This window comes from Oncorhynchus clarkii, chromosome 1 (genome assembly GCF_045791955.1).
Source record: "Oncorhynchus clarkii lewisi isolate Uvic-CL-2024 chromosome 1, UVic_Ocla_1.0, whole genome shotgun sequence".
Lineage (NCBI taxonomy): Eukaryota > Metazoa > Chordata > Actinopteri > Salmoniformes > Salmonidae > Oncorhynchus > Oncorhynchus clarkii.
In genome coordinates, this window is record NC_092147.1 from 38,347,305 (window position 1) to 38,365,971 (window position 18,667).

The following is an 18,667-nucleotide window of genomic DNA, read 5'->3' on the forward strand; positions in this document are numbered from 1 at the left end:
ACACTTGTTTATATGGTTTATGAGGTCAATCAGTTTATAACATGGTTTATGGAGACCTACCTTTCCCATGGTCCAATCAATTAAATTAAATGTTTTATGTAGAAGACATCTGACTTTAGATTTGTTCATATTGAAGTAACATACCTGTAAATACACACATTGACTTGATATCATTCTCCTCACTCCTACTCTTGAGGAGGGCTGGATGGAGGGCAACTTCAACCTGAAAAACAAACACATATTGTCCACATACACGCTCATAAGTTGTTTGGCACAACATATTTACACAGCCGGTGCTGATACAAATATCAGTTGTACATCTTGAGTGTGTACGGACAGGTCCATTAAGGGAAAAAAGTATTTAAGCTGTAATTTGAATAAACTTGACATTTGTAAAGTCATATACACAGAGTACACAACACATTATGAACTGCTCTTTCCCTGGCATATACTGCTGACCAGGTGAATCTAGGTGAAGCTATTATCCCTTATTGAGGTCACTGGTTAAATCCACTTCAATCAGTGTAGATGAAGGGGAGAAGACAGGTTAACCTTAAAGGATGATTTTTAAGCCTTGAGACATGGATTGTGTATGTGTGGCATTCAGAGAGTGAATTGGCAAGACAAAAATATTTAAGTGCCTTTGAACGGGGTATGGTAGTAGGTGCCAGGCGCACCGGTTTGTGTCAAGAACTGCAACGCCGCTTGGTTTTTCCACACTCAACAGTTTCCTGTGTTTATCAAGAATGATCCACCACCCAAAGGACATCCAGCATCCCTGTGGAGAGCTTTTGACACCTAGTAGAGTCCATGCCCCAACAAATTTTAGCTCCTAGTAGAGCATAGAGCCTTAACAGCATTGAGGGTTAAGCCTACAGGGTCATGGAGACACGTGACGCATACTGCCCTACCATGACAGAAAACTGTCTCTATTATTACACCCTAAACCCTCATCCCAGCCATGATCATGCCTTCATTTGGAGTACTTGTAAAAATATGTTAATGCTATTCCTTTCTAACCAAAAACTGTCAAAATGTTACTTCAAAAGACACTGTTTATCATGAACAATGCCCGGATTAACAAAATAACATGAACAGATCAAACATTGCAGTATGAACAACTGCAAAAGAAAGTCATTTATTATAGTATTTATTTGGGTAGAACGTATATTATTTGGGCAAAATATTACTGTTATGTTGACTTCACTTTCCATGTGAAATGTGTATCTAATGATTGTTAATAACATACCTACATGGCTCCATGTGGGTTCAATCCCTTTTGTAGGGAAGTGAACCCAAGTGGCATTCACAAGAGGTGAATGGCCACACCTCTCCTAACTCTCCCTACACTGCCATGCAGTTCTGGTGGCAACATAAATCATTCAGTAAACCAAAAGATATGCTGTCTTTTTATCGATGTGATCTAAATACACTTATAAAGTCACAAATATAGGCTATATTCTATTTAAACATAATCTTAGATAAGGTCAACTGATTTGTTATCCTTAATTTATGATTCTTCTTTAAAAGACCTATATTGTCACTATATCTGTCAAACAACAAAATAACATTGTACTGCTACTGTGGAATTGTAATGGTCATAATGCCATTTCCCTTTTTAAATTTTTTTTTTAAATGGACTGCCAGCGTGAGAATTGGAACATCCACTGTTTACAGCTCTCATTTCTCGGGTCGGAACTTGGGCGTCTTGGAGACAGAAGTAAATATAATTAAGAAACGTCATGAACACAGACTGAATGGGTCTACAGCCATTACATCTGTAGAACACTGGAACAAGTCTGGAATACTAGAGCTAAGGTGGCCGACAGTTTTGCCATCGATTGGATAATGGAGGACATCGGCCACAAGCTTGACCCAAGACAGTTTGGATGCAAAAATGGGCAGGTCGACGACAGATGTCTTGGTCAGCCTCCTATACATTATGTAAAATCAACTGATGCAAGTAAGACCATTATTTATATATGCACTATAGTAACAGCAGATTTTGCTTAAGCCTTCAACAAAATGTATAATACAGTGGTAACAAAGTGCCTGATTCAGCTAGGAGTCAGGGCCCCTTCTCCCCTGGGCTGTGGCTACTTCTCCAAAAGGAAGCAGAGAGTGAGGTACTAAGGCACCCTTTCACCATGACAACATCTGACCTGTGGAGTGACTCAAGGTCCACTTCTTGGACCCCTTGTCTTCCTGGCCCTCATCCACAGCGCACTTCAGAAGTTCGCTCATAGATGGAAATATATTGATGACATGAACATTGCAGAGTGCATTAGAGTGGGGAAGCTTTCCAGCCTTCAACATGGTCTAGAAAAGTTGCGTTCCTAGGTAGATGAGCACTCCACGCAGCTCAACCCAAACAAGTGCAAAGCAATGCATGTTTGCTTTACAAACAACCCACCCCCTTTTGAACCCTAGTAACTAAATGGGACACTCTGCAAACATCTGACAATAAACTGCTGGGATCCAGGATGACGTGAGATGGACCAACAAATGGAAAAGGGTAACCAGAAACTCTTTGTGGTTCTCTGTGGCTCAGTTGGTAGAACATGCCCATGGGGATCATGGGTTCCATTCCCAAACCCAGCCTAGTCACCATCTACACCACCAACTTTGGGCCTGTACTAGAACACAGTTCCCCTGCATGGCACTACTATCTCACCTCAAACATGACTGAACAATTGGAGTGAATAAAGACACGAGCGTGCTGGAATATCCTTGGACCATGATACACAGCAGGTAAACATCAGCACACTCGACCCTCAATCTCTGCCCAGTCTACCCATCATCTCCTCCAGTCTAGCAACAGGAACTTCCTTGTAGAGTTGACTGGTGGCATGGTACAGATTGAATGGCAGGAGCTAATGTGAGCCTTTGCAGGGATCGGGACACCTTTGGAAGCCTCCAATCAATGGACCAATTGTTATTAGCATAGACCGTTGTACTGACCAATAGAACATGTTGAAAGCATATATACCTGTTCTCTTGGTCAGTTCCACATTTTATCACAATCTATTGCTCAGTCTTTGCTAATAACAATCGATTGGTTCATCTTGCTACAACTGTTTTAACCAACCATGTTTTTATTAGTATATTCTTTGTCGGTCCCGGAGGTCATTTTAAAAGCCTCATGACTTATTACTATAAAAACCCTGAAAGCCAAAAGCCAAAAATGCGTTGGTTCTCCTTTTCACAATAAAGCTTTATTTCTCTCTCCCGGTTTGCTCCCCAATTCATACACCTTGGTTGGGACATGAAGTATTGGCAGTGATCCCTTCCCGTTGCAAGATTCAAGCACCCTTTAAAAGTAAATAATGAAATTACCAGAACATTTTGACAAGGTGTCAGTGGGTGGTATTATTCCAAGGTGATATAGAGGAACATTACATTGTACCAGGTATGTAAATATAGGCCGTTGCCTAGTGCTTACTGTAAAGGACTATATTTACTAGCTTGGTACAGGGTAATTACATGGGTAGTAATAGCAGTAGATGACAACTAGAGGAATGTCTAAAAAAAGTGTAGGCTTTATTATCAGTATAGCATTACACGGGCACTCTGGCAGGTCGAACAGAACATACAAATAATTGCCAAATGCACTTTAACAAATGCACCTAGGGATCAGACTGTAATTTCTGCCAGTGTAAACATTTAAATAGTATTGTATAGAGGTGCCTATCAAGTGGTGTGGATGACATGTGTGTGTGTATATTACACACACACAGCATTCGGAAAGTATTCATACCCCTTGACTATCCACATTTTGTTACATTACAGCCTTATTCTAAAATTTATTAAATTGTTTTTCCCCTCATCTACACACACACACACACACACACACAATACCCCATCATGGGCAACTCAAAAACAGGTTTAAATAATTTTTTGCATTTATTTTTTTTTAAATGAAAAAAATGAAATATCACATTTACATAAGACCCTTTAATCAGTACTTTGTTGAAGCACCCTTGGCAGCGATTACAGCCTTGCGTCTTCTTGGGTATGAAGCTACAAGCTTGGCACCTGTATTTGGGGAGTTTCTCCCATTCTTCTCAGCAGATCACCTCAAGCTCTCCAGAAATGTTCGATCAGGATCAAGTCCGGGCTCTCCCTGGGCCACTCAAGGACATTAAGAGACTTGTCTTGTAGCCAATCCCGCATTGTCTTGGCTTTGTGCTTAGGGTCGTTGTCCTGTTGGAAGGTGAACCTTATCCCCAGTCTGAGCGCTCTGGAGCAGGTTTTCATCAAGAATCTTGATGTACTTTGCTCTGTTAATCTTTTTCTCGATCCTGACTAGTCTCCCAGTCCCTGCCGCTGATAAACATCCCCACAGCATGATGCTGCCACCACCATGCTTCACCGTAGGGATTGTGCCAGGTTTCCTCCAGATTGAACTATTTGGCCTGAATGCCAAGCGTTACATCTTGGTTTCATCAGACGAGATAATCTTGTTTCTCATGGTCTGAGAGTCCTTTAGGTGCCTGTTGGCAAACTCCAAGCAGGCTGTCATGTGCCTTTTACTGAGGAGTGGCTTCCGTCTGGCCACTCTACCATAAAGGCCTGATTGGTGGAGTGCTGCAGAGATGGTTGTCCTCCCATCTCCAGAGGAACTCTGGAGCTCTGTCAGAGTGACCATCGTGTTCTTGGTCACTTCCCTGACCAAGGCCCTTCTCCCCTGATATCAGTTTGGTGGTTCCAAACTTCTTCCATTTAAGAATGATGGAGGCCACTGTGTTCTTGGGGACCTTCAATGCTGCAGACATTTGTTGGCACACTTCCCCAGATCTGTGCCTCGACACAATCGTGCCTCGGAGCTCTACTGACAATTATTTTGAACATGCATTGTCAACTGTGGGACCTTATATAGACAGGTCTGTGCCTTTTCAATTGATTGGACATGATTTGTATTTACCACAGGTGGACTCCAAGTTGTAGAAACATCTCAAGGATGATCAATGTAAACAGGATGCACCTGAGCTCATTTGAGAGTTTCATAGCAAAGGGTCTGAATACTTACAAAACAGGTACCTTATTTACATATGTTTAATAAATTAGCAAACATTTCTAAAAACTTGTTTTCACTTTGTCATTCGAGGGTATTGTGTATAGATAGATTGATGAGGATTTTTTATTTAATCCATTTTATAATAATGCTGTAAGGTAACAAAATGTGGAAAAAGCGAAGGTGTCCGAGTTCTTTGCGAATGCACTGTATATACAGTACTAGTCAAAAGTTTGGACTCCAACTCATTCCAGGTTTGTTTTATTTCCACTATTTCCTACATTGTAGAATGTAACCAAAAAAAGTGTTACACAAATGAAAATATATTTCATATTTGAGATTCTTCAAAGTAGCCACCCATTGACTTGATGACAGCTTTACACACTCGTGGCATTGTCTCAACCAGCTTCATGAGGTAGTCACCTAGAATGCATTTAAATTCAACAGCAGTGCCATGTTACAAGTTAATTTGTGGAATTTTTCCTTTTTAAATGCATTTGAGCAAATCAGGTGTGTTGTGACAGAGAAACGACAGTCCATCATTACTTTACGACATGGTCAGTCAATGTGGAAAACTTAAAAGAACTTTGAATGTTTCTTCAAGTGCAGTCGCAAAAACCACCAAGCGCTATGATGAAACTGGCTCTCATGAGGACTGCCACAGGAAAGAAATACCTAGAGTTACCTCTGCTGCAGGGGATAAGTTTGAGTTACCAGACTCAGAAATCGGCAGTTGATTGCAGCCCAAAGAAACGCTTCAGAGTTCAAGTAAAAGACATCTTAACATCAACTGTTCATAGGAGACTACATGAATCAGGCCTTCTTGGTCGAATTGCTGCAAAGAAGCCATTCCTAAAAGGACACCAATAAGAAGAGACTTGCTGGGGCCAAGAAACACGAGCAATGGACATTAGACCGGTGGAAATGTGTCCTTTGGTCTGACCAAATTTGAGATTTTCGGTTCCAACCACTGTGTCTTTGTGAGACTCAAGAGTAGGTGAATGGATGATCGCCTCTGTGTGGTTAGAATTCAAGGCATACCTGACCAGCATGGCTACCACAGCATTCTGCAGCAATACACCATCCCATCTAGTTTGCACTTAGTGGGACTATAATTTGTCTTTCAACAGGACAATGAACCGTAACACACCTCCAGGCTGAGTAAGGACTATATTACAAAGAAGAAGAGTGACGGAGTTCTGCATCAGATGATCTGGCCTCCACAATCACCCAACATCAAACCAGTTGAGATGGTTTGGGATGTGTTGGACCACAGAGTGAAGGAAAAGCAGCCAGCAAGTGTGCAGCATATGTGGGAACTCCTTCAAGACTATTGGAAAAGCATTCCAGGTGAAGCTGGTTGAGAGAATGCCAAGTGTGCAAAGCTGTCATCAAGGCAAAGGGTGACTACTTTGAAGAATCAAAAATATGTTTTGATTTGTTTAGCACTTATTTGGTTACTACATGATTCCATGTGTTATGTCAGTGTTGATGTCTTCACTATATTCTACAATGTAGAAAATAAAAAATTAAGAAAAACCCTTGAATGAGTAGGTGTGTCCAAACTTGACTGATATTTATACATACACACTGCAAGCAAAAAAATGAAATGAGCGCAACAAACATTGTAGCAGCTTCTCTTTCAGGGTGCAACCTCACACAAACGCACTCAATGCTCATTACAGCCAGCACCAATTGAATGACTTTGCACTCCCTGTGTGTGCGGGTTAAACTAAAATGATCACAAAATGATAGGGGACTGGTGACATAGAAACCTGTTTATGACTTGTGCGCACTCTCACCTACAGTACATCCTTCACCTATTCAACCTTTACTTATTGTTCATCTTTCACAGCTTATCAACAAGTCTCTCAAATATGGAAAGCAGTTTCTCTCTTTTTTCTATAGTGGATGAGTCCAGTTCCACATCAGTGGAGCCGTTGTTCCTGGAAACCTTGCTTTTCATTAGGGCTTCCTTTTCTTTCTGCAGCTCTGCCCTCTCTCTCTCGATTGACGCCCTATCCCTGTCCAGTATGGCTCGCTCCCGTTCCATTGCTGCTCGCTCCCTGTCCATCGCTGCTCTGTCCTTGTCTAGTGAAGCTCTGCCTCGCTCAACAGCCACCCGCTCTCTGCTCACCACATCCCTCTCTCTGTCCAGTATCAACCTCTCCCTGTCAAAGTCTGCCTGTTCCCTCTCTAACACTTCTCGCTCCTTCTCCAAATCTGCTATCTGCCTCTCTAGTTCAGCAGTCTCCCTCTCAATGTTCCTGCCAGGGTTTCTCACCAACATGGCTCTTCCGTCTTCAGCTATGGTCTCCACATCCTCAGCCATGGTCCTCCCGTACCCACCCACTGGCATCTTGTCAGGCGCGGCCCTCTCATTCTGAGCTGCACCCCTGCCCTCCTCTCGCAGGGCCCTCTCGCACTCCACCGCTGCCCTCCGGATCTCCTCTGTAGCTGCGTCTGTGTATGCCACCTGTCCATCTGCTACCGTGCTCGCAGCACCAACACTCTCCCCCAGCTGTGCCTTGGCCCAGAACTCAAAAATGTTTGTTCCCTCACCTCCCTCCGGCCTCATACATAGTCTCTTGTTGGCTATGGGAGAGGTAGTGGGAGAGGACGCAAATGAAACGTCCCCAACTTCCCCAAAATCAAACAGTGAAGGGTTTAGGATGCGGGCAGACCCAGCTAGGCGGCCCTCGATGGCATCGTCCATGAGGTGAAACCAACGCCAGGACATTGGATTGACTTTCTCCATGCCAAGAGGAGGGTACTTAAAATCCTACACAGAAAAAGGGACAAGGGGTACAATAAGATTAAAGCTCTATATTGGTCTTGGGTTTGCTGGAGTTTGTTCCAGGCAGGCCTTATGACACACTTGATTCAACACATCATTGAGCCCTTGATTAGTTGAACCAGTTTAGTACTTAACTGGAACAAAAGCCTGGAATCTGTGTTTAAGAGACTGATTTCAAACAAAAGAGAATACATGTTGCACTAGGACCAAGCCTGCTCTCACATGGATTCATAATCTTTACCTTATATTTCTTTTTAAGGTTTTCCCACTTCTTTTTCAATTGCCCGGTTGTAAGCTTCCCTTCGAGACCCAACTCTACTAACATTGCTCTGCGGAATCAAAGTGAGACAAGTCAGATACTACAGATAGGGTTTCAGCTTCATAACCAGCTCTTAATACAATGACCTTCGAGGAGGGCTTTTTCAAATAACATTGTTAGTAAAAGCACATCAGTGAGTCAGTGAATCAACATTGATGAATCAATTAAATGAATCAAATGTTTTCCTTAGACATCCATTACAGTCAACAAATGGCATGTGACAGTTCATTTTGAGGTACAGATAAAAGCCAAAACAAACTGTGCTGGGGATATCAAACCAACAAACAGAACATTCACTAGTAGAGTGCATCATTGTATCACTCTCACTCACCTCCAGGCAGGCATGGCAGAGTTTCTCTTCCCAGTGAAGATGGCGTCATTCGTTGCACGCAATTTTATTAATCTGGATATGTCATTTTCAGACACTTATTGGGGAAAAATACAACAGTGTTAATCCGTCAGCACAAGCATAACTTTGACAGACCCCAACTCAACGACGTCGCAAAATAACATGGTTAACATTATGGCAATAACAATATTAACATTATATTTGAAAACGACATTCAATTTTAACAATAGCAAACACTTACTTTTATAGTTATATTCTGCACCAAAAGGTCTTTTATCCATCGCATCCATCATGAACAAATACAAGGGTACTAAATTGAAGGGTACTCGAAACAAAGCCCGTATCTTGTAGTGCACTAGCTAGCAAGAGCAAATATGGCGGCGTCCCTCGATCCCTCGTCCTCCTTCGTGAAGAGCCCTTTTTATATAATCCACATTTAAATGAAACAATATACGGCGTTTCTTACTATGAATGATTTACTGGTTTGTGATTACAGACCGATGTGTAATCAAATAAAAAGTCTGGATAAATTCGACTCAGAAACTAGCCTATTTGATAAGTGTGGAGGAAGGTTTTTCACAACGTTAGTAGAGAAGAAGGCTGCGTCGAGAAATAGACAAATTCAATTGGTTGTGCGCGATACTTCCTTTTAGCATGCTCAGTAGTGTACGTCCCAAAGGGTAGGCCACTAAAAACAATAAGGCCACAAACAATTACTAAACCTACAGTACCACACAATCTTTGGTAATGTCATTCAACATATTCTATTGCTAACTACCCTGAACTGTCATTTTACGATTAAAGTGTGAACCCCCAAAGAAAAAAGTTAAATACACCAATTGTGGCCTATGAACAACCCAATAATAACATTTTTGTATTTTACATTATATAATGCACACTGTAAAGTAAGCAATGTGCAATAAAAGTACAAAATTCAGAGTTAGATTTATTCTATATCAAACAGAGCGTTCCAGTGTCTGATTGAGAATACACTGGCTGAACGCTTTGGAGATAAATGTGTGAATGTATTAAGTCAGTAAACTGTTTGCTTACTGCTTTAGATTCCAAGTGTCATCTCTCATTCTCACTTATACGAGAAGTCGACCTATGGTCTTCACCAAAGACAGTAAAACTGTAAGTGGCCTAGCTCACAGGACTGGATCAATCTCCTGTTTCTGAAGCGTGTGGCAGAAACAGGACATTTTGTAGTGTTATGTATATTATATTATATGTATTATGTATTTTATTTGTTGTTTTGTTTCCTGTTTGGACACCAGGAAGAGTAGCCGCTGCCAGGAGATCCTAATAAAAAAAATTACCCCATCAAATTACAAACATACTTAGTTTGCTACAGAATACTACAGTACTTACTATAGAATGATGTAGTATACTGTAGAATACTATACTACACACTGGAGTATCCCTTGATCATTTAGCAGACTACGCACTGTAGTATCCCTTGTGTAGTACGTACTATATAATGTTGTAGCATAGTAGAATACTATACTGAACAAAAATATAAACGTAACATGCAACAATTTCCTTGATTTTACTGATTTACAGTTTATATTAGGAAATCAGTCAGTTGAAATAAATAAATTAGGCCCTAATCTATGGATTTCAAGAGTGGGAATAGAGATATGTATCGTTGGTTACAGATACCTTTAAAATAAAAAATGGGCCTCACGATGGGCCTCAGGATCTTGTCACAGTTTTTTTGTGCATTCAAATTGCCATCGATAAAATGTAATTGTGTTCTTTGTCCGTAGCTTATGCCTTCCCATACCATAACCCCACCGCCACCATGGGGCACTCTGTTCACAACATTGACATCAGCAAACCGCTCGCCCACACAACGCCATACACTTGGTCTGCGGTTGTGAGGCCGGTTGGACGTACTACCAAATACTCTAAAACAATGTTGGAGGCGCTTATAGTAAAGAAATTAACATCATTTTCTGGCAACAGCTCTGGTGGACATTAATTAATGCAGTCAGCATGCCAATTGAATGCTCCCTCAAAACTTGAGACATCTGTGGCATTGTGTTGTGTGACAAAACTGCACATATTAGAGTGGCCTTTTACTGTCTCCAGCACAATGTGCGCCTGTGTAATGATCATGCTGTTTAATCAGATTCTTGATATACCTGTCAGGTAGATGGATTATTTTGGCAAAGGAGAAATGCTCATTAACATGGATGTAAACAAATTTGTGCACAAAATAAGCTTTTTGTGCATATGTAACATTTCTGGGATCTTTTATTTCAGCTCATGAAACATGGGATTAACACTTTACATGTTGTGTTTATATTTTTGTTCAGTGTATAATAAAAACTACTGTTAATCACAAAAAAACAACCGGTAAATACTACAGTAATGTCTGCAAAAACACACTTTTTTAACTATAGTAAATCTATTGTTCTCAGGCCACCTCTGCAAGTTATCACACTAAGGCAGGGGTAGACAACCCTGTTCCTGGCGTGCCATATGTACTGAAGGATTTTTGTTCCAACTAGGTATCACACGTGACCAACTGAGCAAATTGATCAGTTTAGTGATTTCCGAAATTCAAACACCTGGTCTTCCAGGTCGGTTAAATCAGAAACATGAAGTGCCTGCGGCACTCCAGGACTAAGGATGCCTACCCCTGCACAGGTATCTGCAAAAATGACAAAATACATTGATCTTTATGGTATTTTGAAATTGTATCAAAATAATACTTGTATTTTCGCATGTATTTAATAAAATACATGTATTTTGTATTTTAAAATACAAATATATCTGCAACTAGCCGGCCCGAACAGCAACAATATTCACAGTAACGGTTACATAAAAGTTTTACTTGCTAGGACTGTGATATGTTGTTGTTTATCTACCTTAATTCACTGACTAAGTCATTCTGGATAAGAAAGTCTGCTAACTGCAACAAACACTCTAACTAGATAGTTTTCCCTCAATCTCTTCATTCAGACTCAATCACGGATACTCATACTGACAGTTGTGGCTGCTTTGCGTGATGTATTATTGTCTCTACCTTTTGCCCATTGTGCTGTTGTCTGTGCCCCATAATGTTTGTACCCTGTTTTGTGCTGCTACCATGTTGTGCTGCTGCCATGTTGTGTTGCTACCATGTTGTTGTCATGTTGTGTTGCTACCATGCTGTGTTGTCATGTGTTGCTGCCATGCTATGTTGTTGACTTAGGCCTCTCTTTATGTAGTGTTGTCTCTCTTGTCGTGGTGTGTGTTTTATCCTATATTTTAATTTAATTTATTTTTATTTTTAATCCCAGCCCCTGACTCCACAGGAGGCCTTTTGCCTTGTGGTAGGCCGTCATTGTAAATAAGAATTTGTTCTTAACTGACTTGCCTAGTTAAATAAAGGTTAAATAAATATGTAAAATAAATAAACGACCAAAATGTAAATGTTAATTAACATACCAAAATTAATTGCAAAGCATACTGGGTATTAGTATTGGCCTTGTTTCGGGTGGAGCTCATTAGAATAACTCAGCATGCTTTGCAATTGTTTATTTTGACATTATATTTAGTTCATTTAGCAGACACTCTTATCACACCATAGGGCCATCAGACTTCTGATACCAATGCAGGGTGAAAGGGGGCCACAAAGTTGTGAACTCCATTTTTTTAATAGAAAAGTAGTTTGTATTTTGAAAATACTAAGTATAGCTCTCAAAAGTATCTTGTTACAAAATACATTGGAGTGTAGTTCAGTTCAGTGTAATACAAATTACTCAGAAGTAATTTAAATACATATTTCAAATACATGTAACAAAAATGACGAGGCCGTCTGCACTCTTTTAAGGTCATTACTACTAAATAGTGTCTGTTCCAGGTGTGTAGGAGTCAAAATAAGAATAATGGAAGAGATTTTGACAGTGTGCAGAGACCCACAAACTGTAATGTAAAAATAAAAAGGAATAAATCCAAATTGGAGGCTTGAAGGCAAAATAAAGATGTTTATTAAAACATCATGGTGCATGCCCCCAAAAAAATCATAGTGCAAGAAAATGCATAAATGAAAGGTGAAAACAAAAGTTTCAGCCGTAGGCCATTATCAGTGTGAACGTAATTGCGTAATTGCTAATTGCGTGTCACATGATCAAGCAAGGAAACACATTATACTATGAATCACACTAGTAGAATAGAATGCATGATCTAGATTATATACAAATACATACAAAAGCGGACAGAGAAATATCCTCAATTACTGCGTTAACATGTACCATGTGAAAATTTCCTCAGAATAAATAACACAGGGTGGTAAGAGTAGGGAGTTAGAGATACCACTAGATGGAGGTAGCAAACACCAATCAGAGGCAATATACCACTTAGAGAAAACACTTTAATAACAATTCTTCACTCAAGCCCGATGGGTGGAGAGTTTGTAAATAGAATGCAGGTGCATGTTCTGTCTGGAGAAGACTGAGTTCCAGATTACCACCCCTACGTGAACGTTTTATCTGCTGTGTAGCGCAGAAGGACACGGAGATGAGACCGGCCTTTGAGAAATGACGTCCAATAGGGGATTTAGGGTCATTTCTCCTTACAGCACTCGTGTTCTATAATACGTGTTATCTGTCTACTGGTTTTGCCCACGTATTGCTTATTGCATGGACAGGAGATAAGGTATATGACGCTAGAAGAACTGCATGCGAGGAGCTGTTGGGTAGTGTATTGTTTGCCGTTGGCAGAGCTGCTGAACGCACTCATTTCGCCTGAGACCGAAACGTTTGTGTTGTGTTTTCACCTTTCATTTATGCACTATGATTTTTTGGGCACCATGATATCATAAACATCTTTATTTTGCATTCAAGCCTCAGTTTTGGACAGTGTGTGCAGGTCTCCATCTATTTCAAATACTGGCCATCCTGCCCCTGCAGTAAGGTGTGACCCATTTTAGCGAACGTTGGTTTGATCTGATTGGCTATATTGTTTGGTTTTTGGTCTGGTTGGTCAAATCTGGTTTGAAAAAGTATATGTTGGTATAAAAGGATGACAGATTTAATGTTCAACCCTCTTCTTACTTCCTGTCCATGGAGACAGGTTGTTTAACACACTACATAGAATATTGAGCCTGATTATGGGTCAGGGTTCTTTGTCTTCATGCCAATACATTGAAAATATACAGGTCAAACATTACCATCTAAACAACAATCCAAAGGACTGCTGATACTGAACTAAACAAAGGTCATGTAACAGAGTGAACAGAGTAAAACTAACTATTTACGCATACCAGTACACAATGTATGACACTTCTAGTTCTTGAAAGTAACAGTTTTGAAGGGAGGGCACTTTGCTAAGGGAGAGGGGTCCCAATGTTCCAAAGAAAGGTCAAGAGTTGGAGCAGGACTAAACGGGAGATAATTGGCATGTTTGAAGGGATCATTTTGAGCAAAGCAAGACACAGAATCACTAGTCCTGATCACATAGTGAGTAGTTATTTGGAATGCAAAGTGACTTGTAGAATAGTTATTCTGAGCAGATCAACCGCAATGCAGTCGATCTCAAACACACCCAGACAGTACATGGAACCTGACAGGAAGAACTCCTCCAAATATAGCATTCATGTTTTTACTCTTAAAGGCACTCTTCCCCTTCATGCTGATGCCCCAGAATGGCCTTAGCCATTCTGGGGCATCAGCATGAAGGGGAAGACTGTGCAGTCATAGAAAGAGTGAAACTCCTCCTGATCCTCTTCATCTGGGTGGGAGTCACCCGACTCAACCCTATCATCAGTACTGTCAGAGACCCAGGAATCCTGCAGTACCTGACGCAGCGTCGCTGATGGTGGCGTGGCATCAGTTGGCAAAAAAAATCTCACATACAGAGATGTATTCCATGATGTGAGTCATCCAAGTCTCATTCTGTTGTATTTGCAGCATCCTGTAGAACCCGGTGAGATTCTCTCCCCGCATTATTGTCATCACCGTCTTGTTGCAAGACAAGCTGTTGTATGCAAAAAAGAAGACACACACAGCAAAGGTTAGACAGGATCAGTGAGCAGAAGCAATAAATGTAGAAGAGGGAGTTCTGAATAAGCTGAACCGCAGTGCACTGGGTTATGGCCCGTGATGTGAATGGGCAAAAGCGGTGAGGGAGGAGCTCCCTTCTCAAATCAAACAGTAATATGCACTGTTCGGTTATGTTGTCAACAAGGCAGCATGACATTGACATTGAGAAACAGACCAACTTTTTTCCATAAAATATACATAAAATTGTACAAAACAATAGGAAGACTTTAGTAATATTGAGTGGCACCCCCGTTTACCTTCAGTCTTAATTTGTCGGGGTGTGGACTCTACAAGGCGTCGAAAGCGTTCATGTTGACTCCAATGCTTCTCACAGTTGTGTCAAGCTGGCTGGATGTCCTTTGGATGGTGGACCATTCTTGATACACAAGCATTGCAGTTCTTGACACAAACCGGTTCGCCTGACACTTACTACCATACCTCGTTCAAAGGCACTTACATTTTTTGTTGTCTTACCCATTCACCCTCAGAATAGCACACAATCCATGTCTTAATTTTCTCAAGGCATAAAAATCCTTTAATTTGTCTCCTCCCGTTCATCTAAACTGATTGAAGTGGATTTAACAAGTGACATCAATAAGGGATTATTGCTTTCACCTGGTCAGTCTATGTGATGAAAACTGCAGGTGTTGCTAATGTTTTTTACACTCAGTGTTTGTTCGAGGTTTCAAACTAGTTTTCATTGGGGAGGCAGATAAAGCATTTATATCAAAAGCAATCACTTTTGCATGTGAAAACATAGAATCCCACTCATTACTCCACTTTCTTAATTTACATTACTTTTGTTTTGCGACGACTTCGCCGTCGGCTCATGGCCAGGAGGCAGCCCGGTCCCAAAAATAATGCAATCAACACTAACCCGGTTCACTCGGGGAGCGCCCAGGGCATTCATGGAATCCCCTCATTAGTTTATCAGGTGTGCAGACAGACAAACTTTAGGTGAGACTTTCCAAGAGATGAGCTGTTGCAGGCCCTGCCCCCCCACATGTGTCCTTTCAAATCAAATGTTGTCACTTGCTTCATAAATAACAGGTGTAGATTATCATTTAAATGCTTACTTATGGGTCCTTTTCCAACAATGCAGAGTTTTATATATATATATATATATATATATACAGTGCCTTGCGAAAGTATTCGACCCCCTTGAACTTTGCGACCTTTTGCCACATTTCAGGCTTCAAACATAAAGATATAAAACTGTATTTTTTTGTGAAGAATCAACAACAAGTGGGACACAATCATGAAGTGGAACGACATTTATTGGATATTTCAAACTTTTTTAACAATATCAAAAACTTAAAAACTGGGCGTGCAAAATTATTCAGCCCCTTTACTTTTAGTGCAGCAAACTCTCTCCAGAAGTTCAGTGAGGATCTCTGAATGATCCAATGTTGACCTAAATGACTAATGATGATAAATACAATCCACCTGTGTGTAATCAAGTCTCCGTATAAATGCACCTGCACTGTGATAGTCTCAGAGGTCCGTTAAAAGCGCAGAGAGCATGATGAAGAACAAGGAACACACCAGGCAGGTCCGAGATACTGTTGTGAAGAAGTTTAAAGCCGGATTTGGATACAAAAAGATTTCCCAAGCTTTAAACATCCCAAGGAGCACTGTGCAAGCGATACTATTGAAATGGAAGGAGTATCAGACCACTGCAAATCTACCAAGACCTGGCCGTCCCTCTAAACTTTCAGCTCATACAAGGAGAAGACTGATCAGAGATGCAGCCAAGAGGCCCATGATCACTCTGGATGAACTGCAGAGATCTACAGCTGAGGTGGGAGACTCTGTCCATAGGACAACAATCAGTTGTATATTGCACAAATCTGGCCTTTATGGAAGTGGCAAGAAGAAAGCCATTTCTTAAAGTTATCCATAAAAAGTGTCGTTTAAAGTCAAACATGGTGGTGGCAGCATCATGGTTTGGGCCTGCTTTTCTTCAGCAGGGACAGGGAAGATGGTTAAAATTGATGGGAAGATGGATGGAGCCAAATACAGGACCATTCTGGAAGAAAACCTGATGGAGTCTGCAAAAGACCTGAGACTGGGACGGAGATTTGTCTTCCAACAAGACAATGATCCAAAACATAAAGCAAAATCTACAATGGAATGGTTCAAAAATAAACATATCCAGGTTTTAGAATGGCCAAGTCAAAGTCCAGACCTGAATCCAATCGAGAATCTGTGGAAAGAACTGAAAACTGCTGTTCACAAATGCTCTCCATCCAACCTCACTGAGCTCGAGCTGTTTTGCAAGGAGGAATGGGAAAACATTTCAGTCTCTCGATGTGCAAAACTGATAGAGACATACCCCAAGCGACTTACAGCTGTAATCGCAGCAAAAGGTGGCGCTACAAAGTATTAACTTAAGGGGGCTGAATAATTTTGCACGCCCAATTTTTCAGTTTTTGATTTGTTAAAAAAGTTTGAAATATCCAATAAATGTTGTTCCACTTCATGATTGTGTCCCACTTGTTGTTGATTCTTCACAAAAAAATACAGTTTTATATCTTTATGTTTGAAGCCTGAAATGTGGCAAAAGGTCGCAAAGTTCAAGGGGGCCGAATACTTTCGCAAGGCACTGTATATATAAATAGTGACATGATAGAAAAAATACACAGTCAATAACGAATAACTATAAAGAGTAAAAATAACATGGCTATATACAGGGAGTACCAGTAGGGGTACGATGTGCAGGGGTACGAGGTAATTGAAGTATCTATGTACATATAGTAGGGGTAAAGTGATTAGGCAACAGGATAGATAAGACAGTAGCGTATGTGGTGAGTGTGAATGTGTGTGCACGTGTTGTGTGTGTGTGGGCATATGTAGTGTGTGTGTATGTGTGTGTTGGGGTTTCAGTGTAAGTGTGGGTAGAGTCCAGTGTATGCATTGTGTCAGTGCAGGGGAGTTGGTGAAAAAAAGTGTATGGTGGGGCGTACGTGTGTGTGTGTTGGGGTGTCAGTGTAAGTATGTGTGTGTTGGGGTGTCAGTGTCAGTATGTGTGTGTTGGGGTGTCAGTGTAAGTGTTGGGGTGTCGGTGTCAGTGTAAGTATGTGAGGGTGTCAGTGTCAGTATGTGTGTGTGGGGGTGTCAGTGTAAGTATGTGTTGGGGTGTCGGTGTCAGTGTCAGTGTAAGTATGTGTGTGTTGGGGTGTCAGTGTCAGTATGTGTGTGTTGGGGTGTCAGTGTCAGTATGTGTATGTTGGGGTGTCGGTGTCAGTGTAAGTATGTGTGTGTGGGGGTGTCAGTGTCAGTATGTGTGTGTGTGGGTGTCAGTGTAAGTACGTGTTGGGGTGTCAGTGTAAGTATGTGTGTGTTGGGGTGTCGGTGTCAGTGTAAGTATGTGTGTGTGGGGGTGTCAGTGTCAGAATGTGTGTGTGGGGGTGTCAGTATAAGTATGTGTTGGGGTGTCAGTGTCAGTGTAAGTATGTGTGTGTTGGGGTGTCAGTGTCAGTATGTGTGTGTTGGGGTGTCAGTGTAAGTATGTGTGTGTTGGGGTGTCAGTGTAAGTATGTGTGTGTTGGGGTGTCAGTGTAAGTATGTGTGTGTTGGGGTGTCAGTGTAAGTATGTGTGTGTTGGGGTGTCAGTGTAAGTATGTGTGTGTTGGGGTGTCGGTGTCAGTGTAAGTATGTGTGTGTTGGGGTGTCCGTGTCCGTGTCAGCATGTGTGTGTTGGGGTGTCGGTGTCAGTGTCAGTATGTGTGTGTTGGGGTGTCGGTGTCAGTGTAAGTATGTGTATGTTGGGGTGTCAGTGTCAGTATGTGTGAGTTTATGGGCAGTATGTGTGCATAGAGTCAGTGCAAAAAAGTATCAATGCAGAAGCTGTTCAGGGTCCTCTGTTGGTTCCAGACTGGTCAGACTGGTACTGCTGTCGAACGGTAGAATGGAGTGGATAACTTCCTCAGAGAGAACAGCCTATGGCTTGGGTGGCTGGAGTCTGACAATTTTTGAGCCTTCCTCTGACACCGCCTGGTATACTGCTCTACCAAGCAAAAAGGCAGTAACTGCTAGTAGCGTGGAACTGAGAAAAATTGCTTTTATTTACCTTGGTTTCTCAGTAACCTTATGCAGTTACTGCTAACATGACCCCCATTTTCTCCAAAACACAATAGTGGCAGGATACTTGTCC

At 41.3% G+C, this 18,667-nt stretch overlaps 1 protein-coding gene across 1 annotated transcript; it reads right to left on the reverse strand.

Moving 5' to 3' along the window:
• Window positions 1-3,198: 3,198 nt before the first annotated feature.
• Window positions 3,199-9,279, reverse strand: LOC139406761 (caldesmon-like). The gene is made up of 4 exons (XM_071149771.1): window positions 8,721-9,279; window positions 8,462-8,555; window positions 8,053-8,140; window positions 3,199-7,796 (listed from the first exon to the last, which is right to left on the reverse strand). The coding sequence occupies exons 1-4, from the start codon at window positions 8,770-8,772 to the stop codon at window positions 6,864-6,866; spliced, it is 1,167 nt and encodes a 388-aa protein (XP_071005872.1). The 5' UTR covers window positions 8,773-9,279; the 3' UTR covers window positions 3,199-6,863.
• Window positions 9,280-18,667: the final 9,388 nt, after the last annotated feature.

What these genes read in the sequence shown, in the direction of transcription:
- LOC139406761 (XM_071149771.1), bottom strand. Translation starts at nt 8,772, where the DNA reads ATGATGGATGCGATGGATAAAAGACCTTTTGGTGCAGAATATAACTAT. An exon ending in TGCAGAATATAACTATAAAA is followed by an intron (nt 8,556 to 8,720) that starts GTAAGTGTTTGC and finishes TTCCCCAATAAG; the next exon opens with TGTCTGAAAATGACATATCC. An exon ending in ACCTTAAAAAGAAATATAAG is followed by an intron (nt 7,797 to 8,052) that starts GTAAAGATTATG and finishes TTTTCTGTGTAG; the next exon opens with GATTTTAAGTACCCTCCTCT.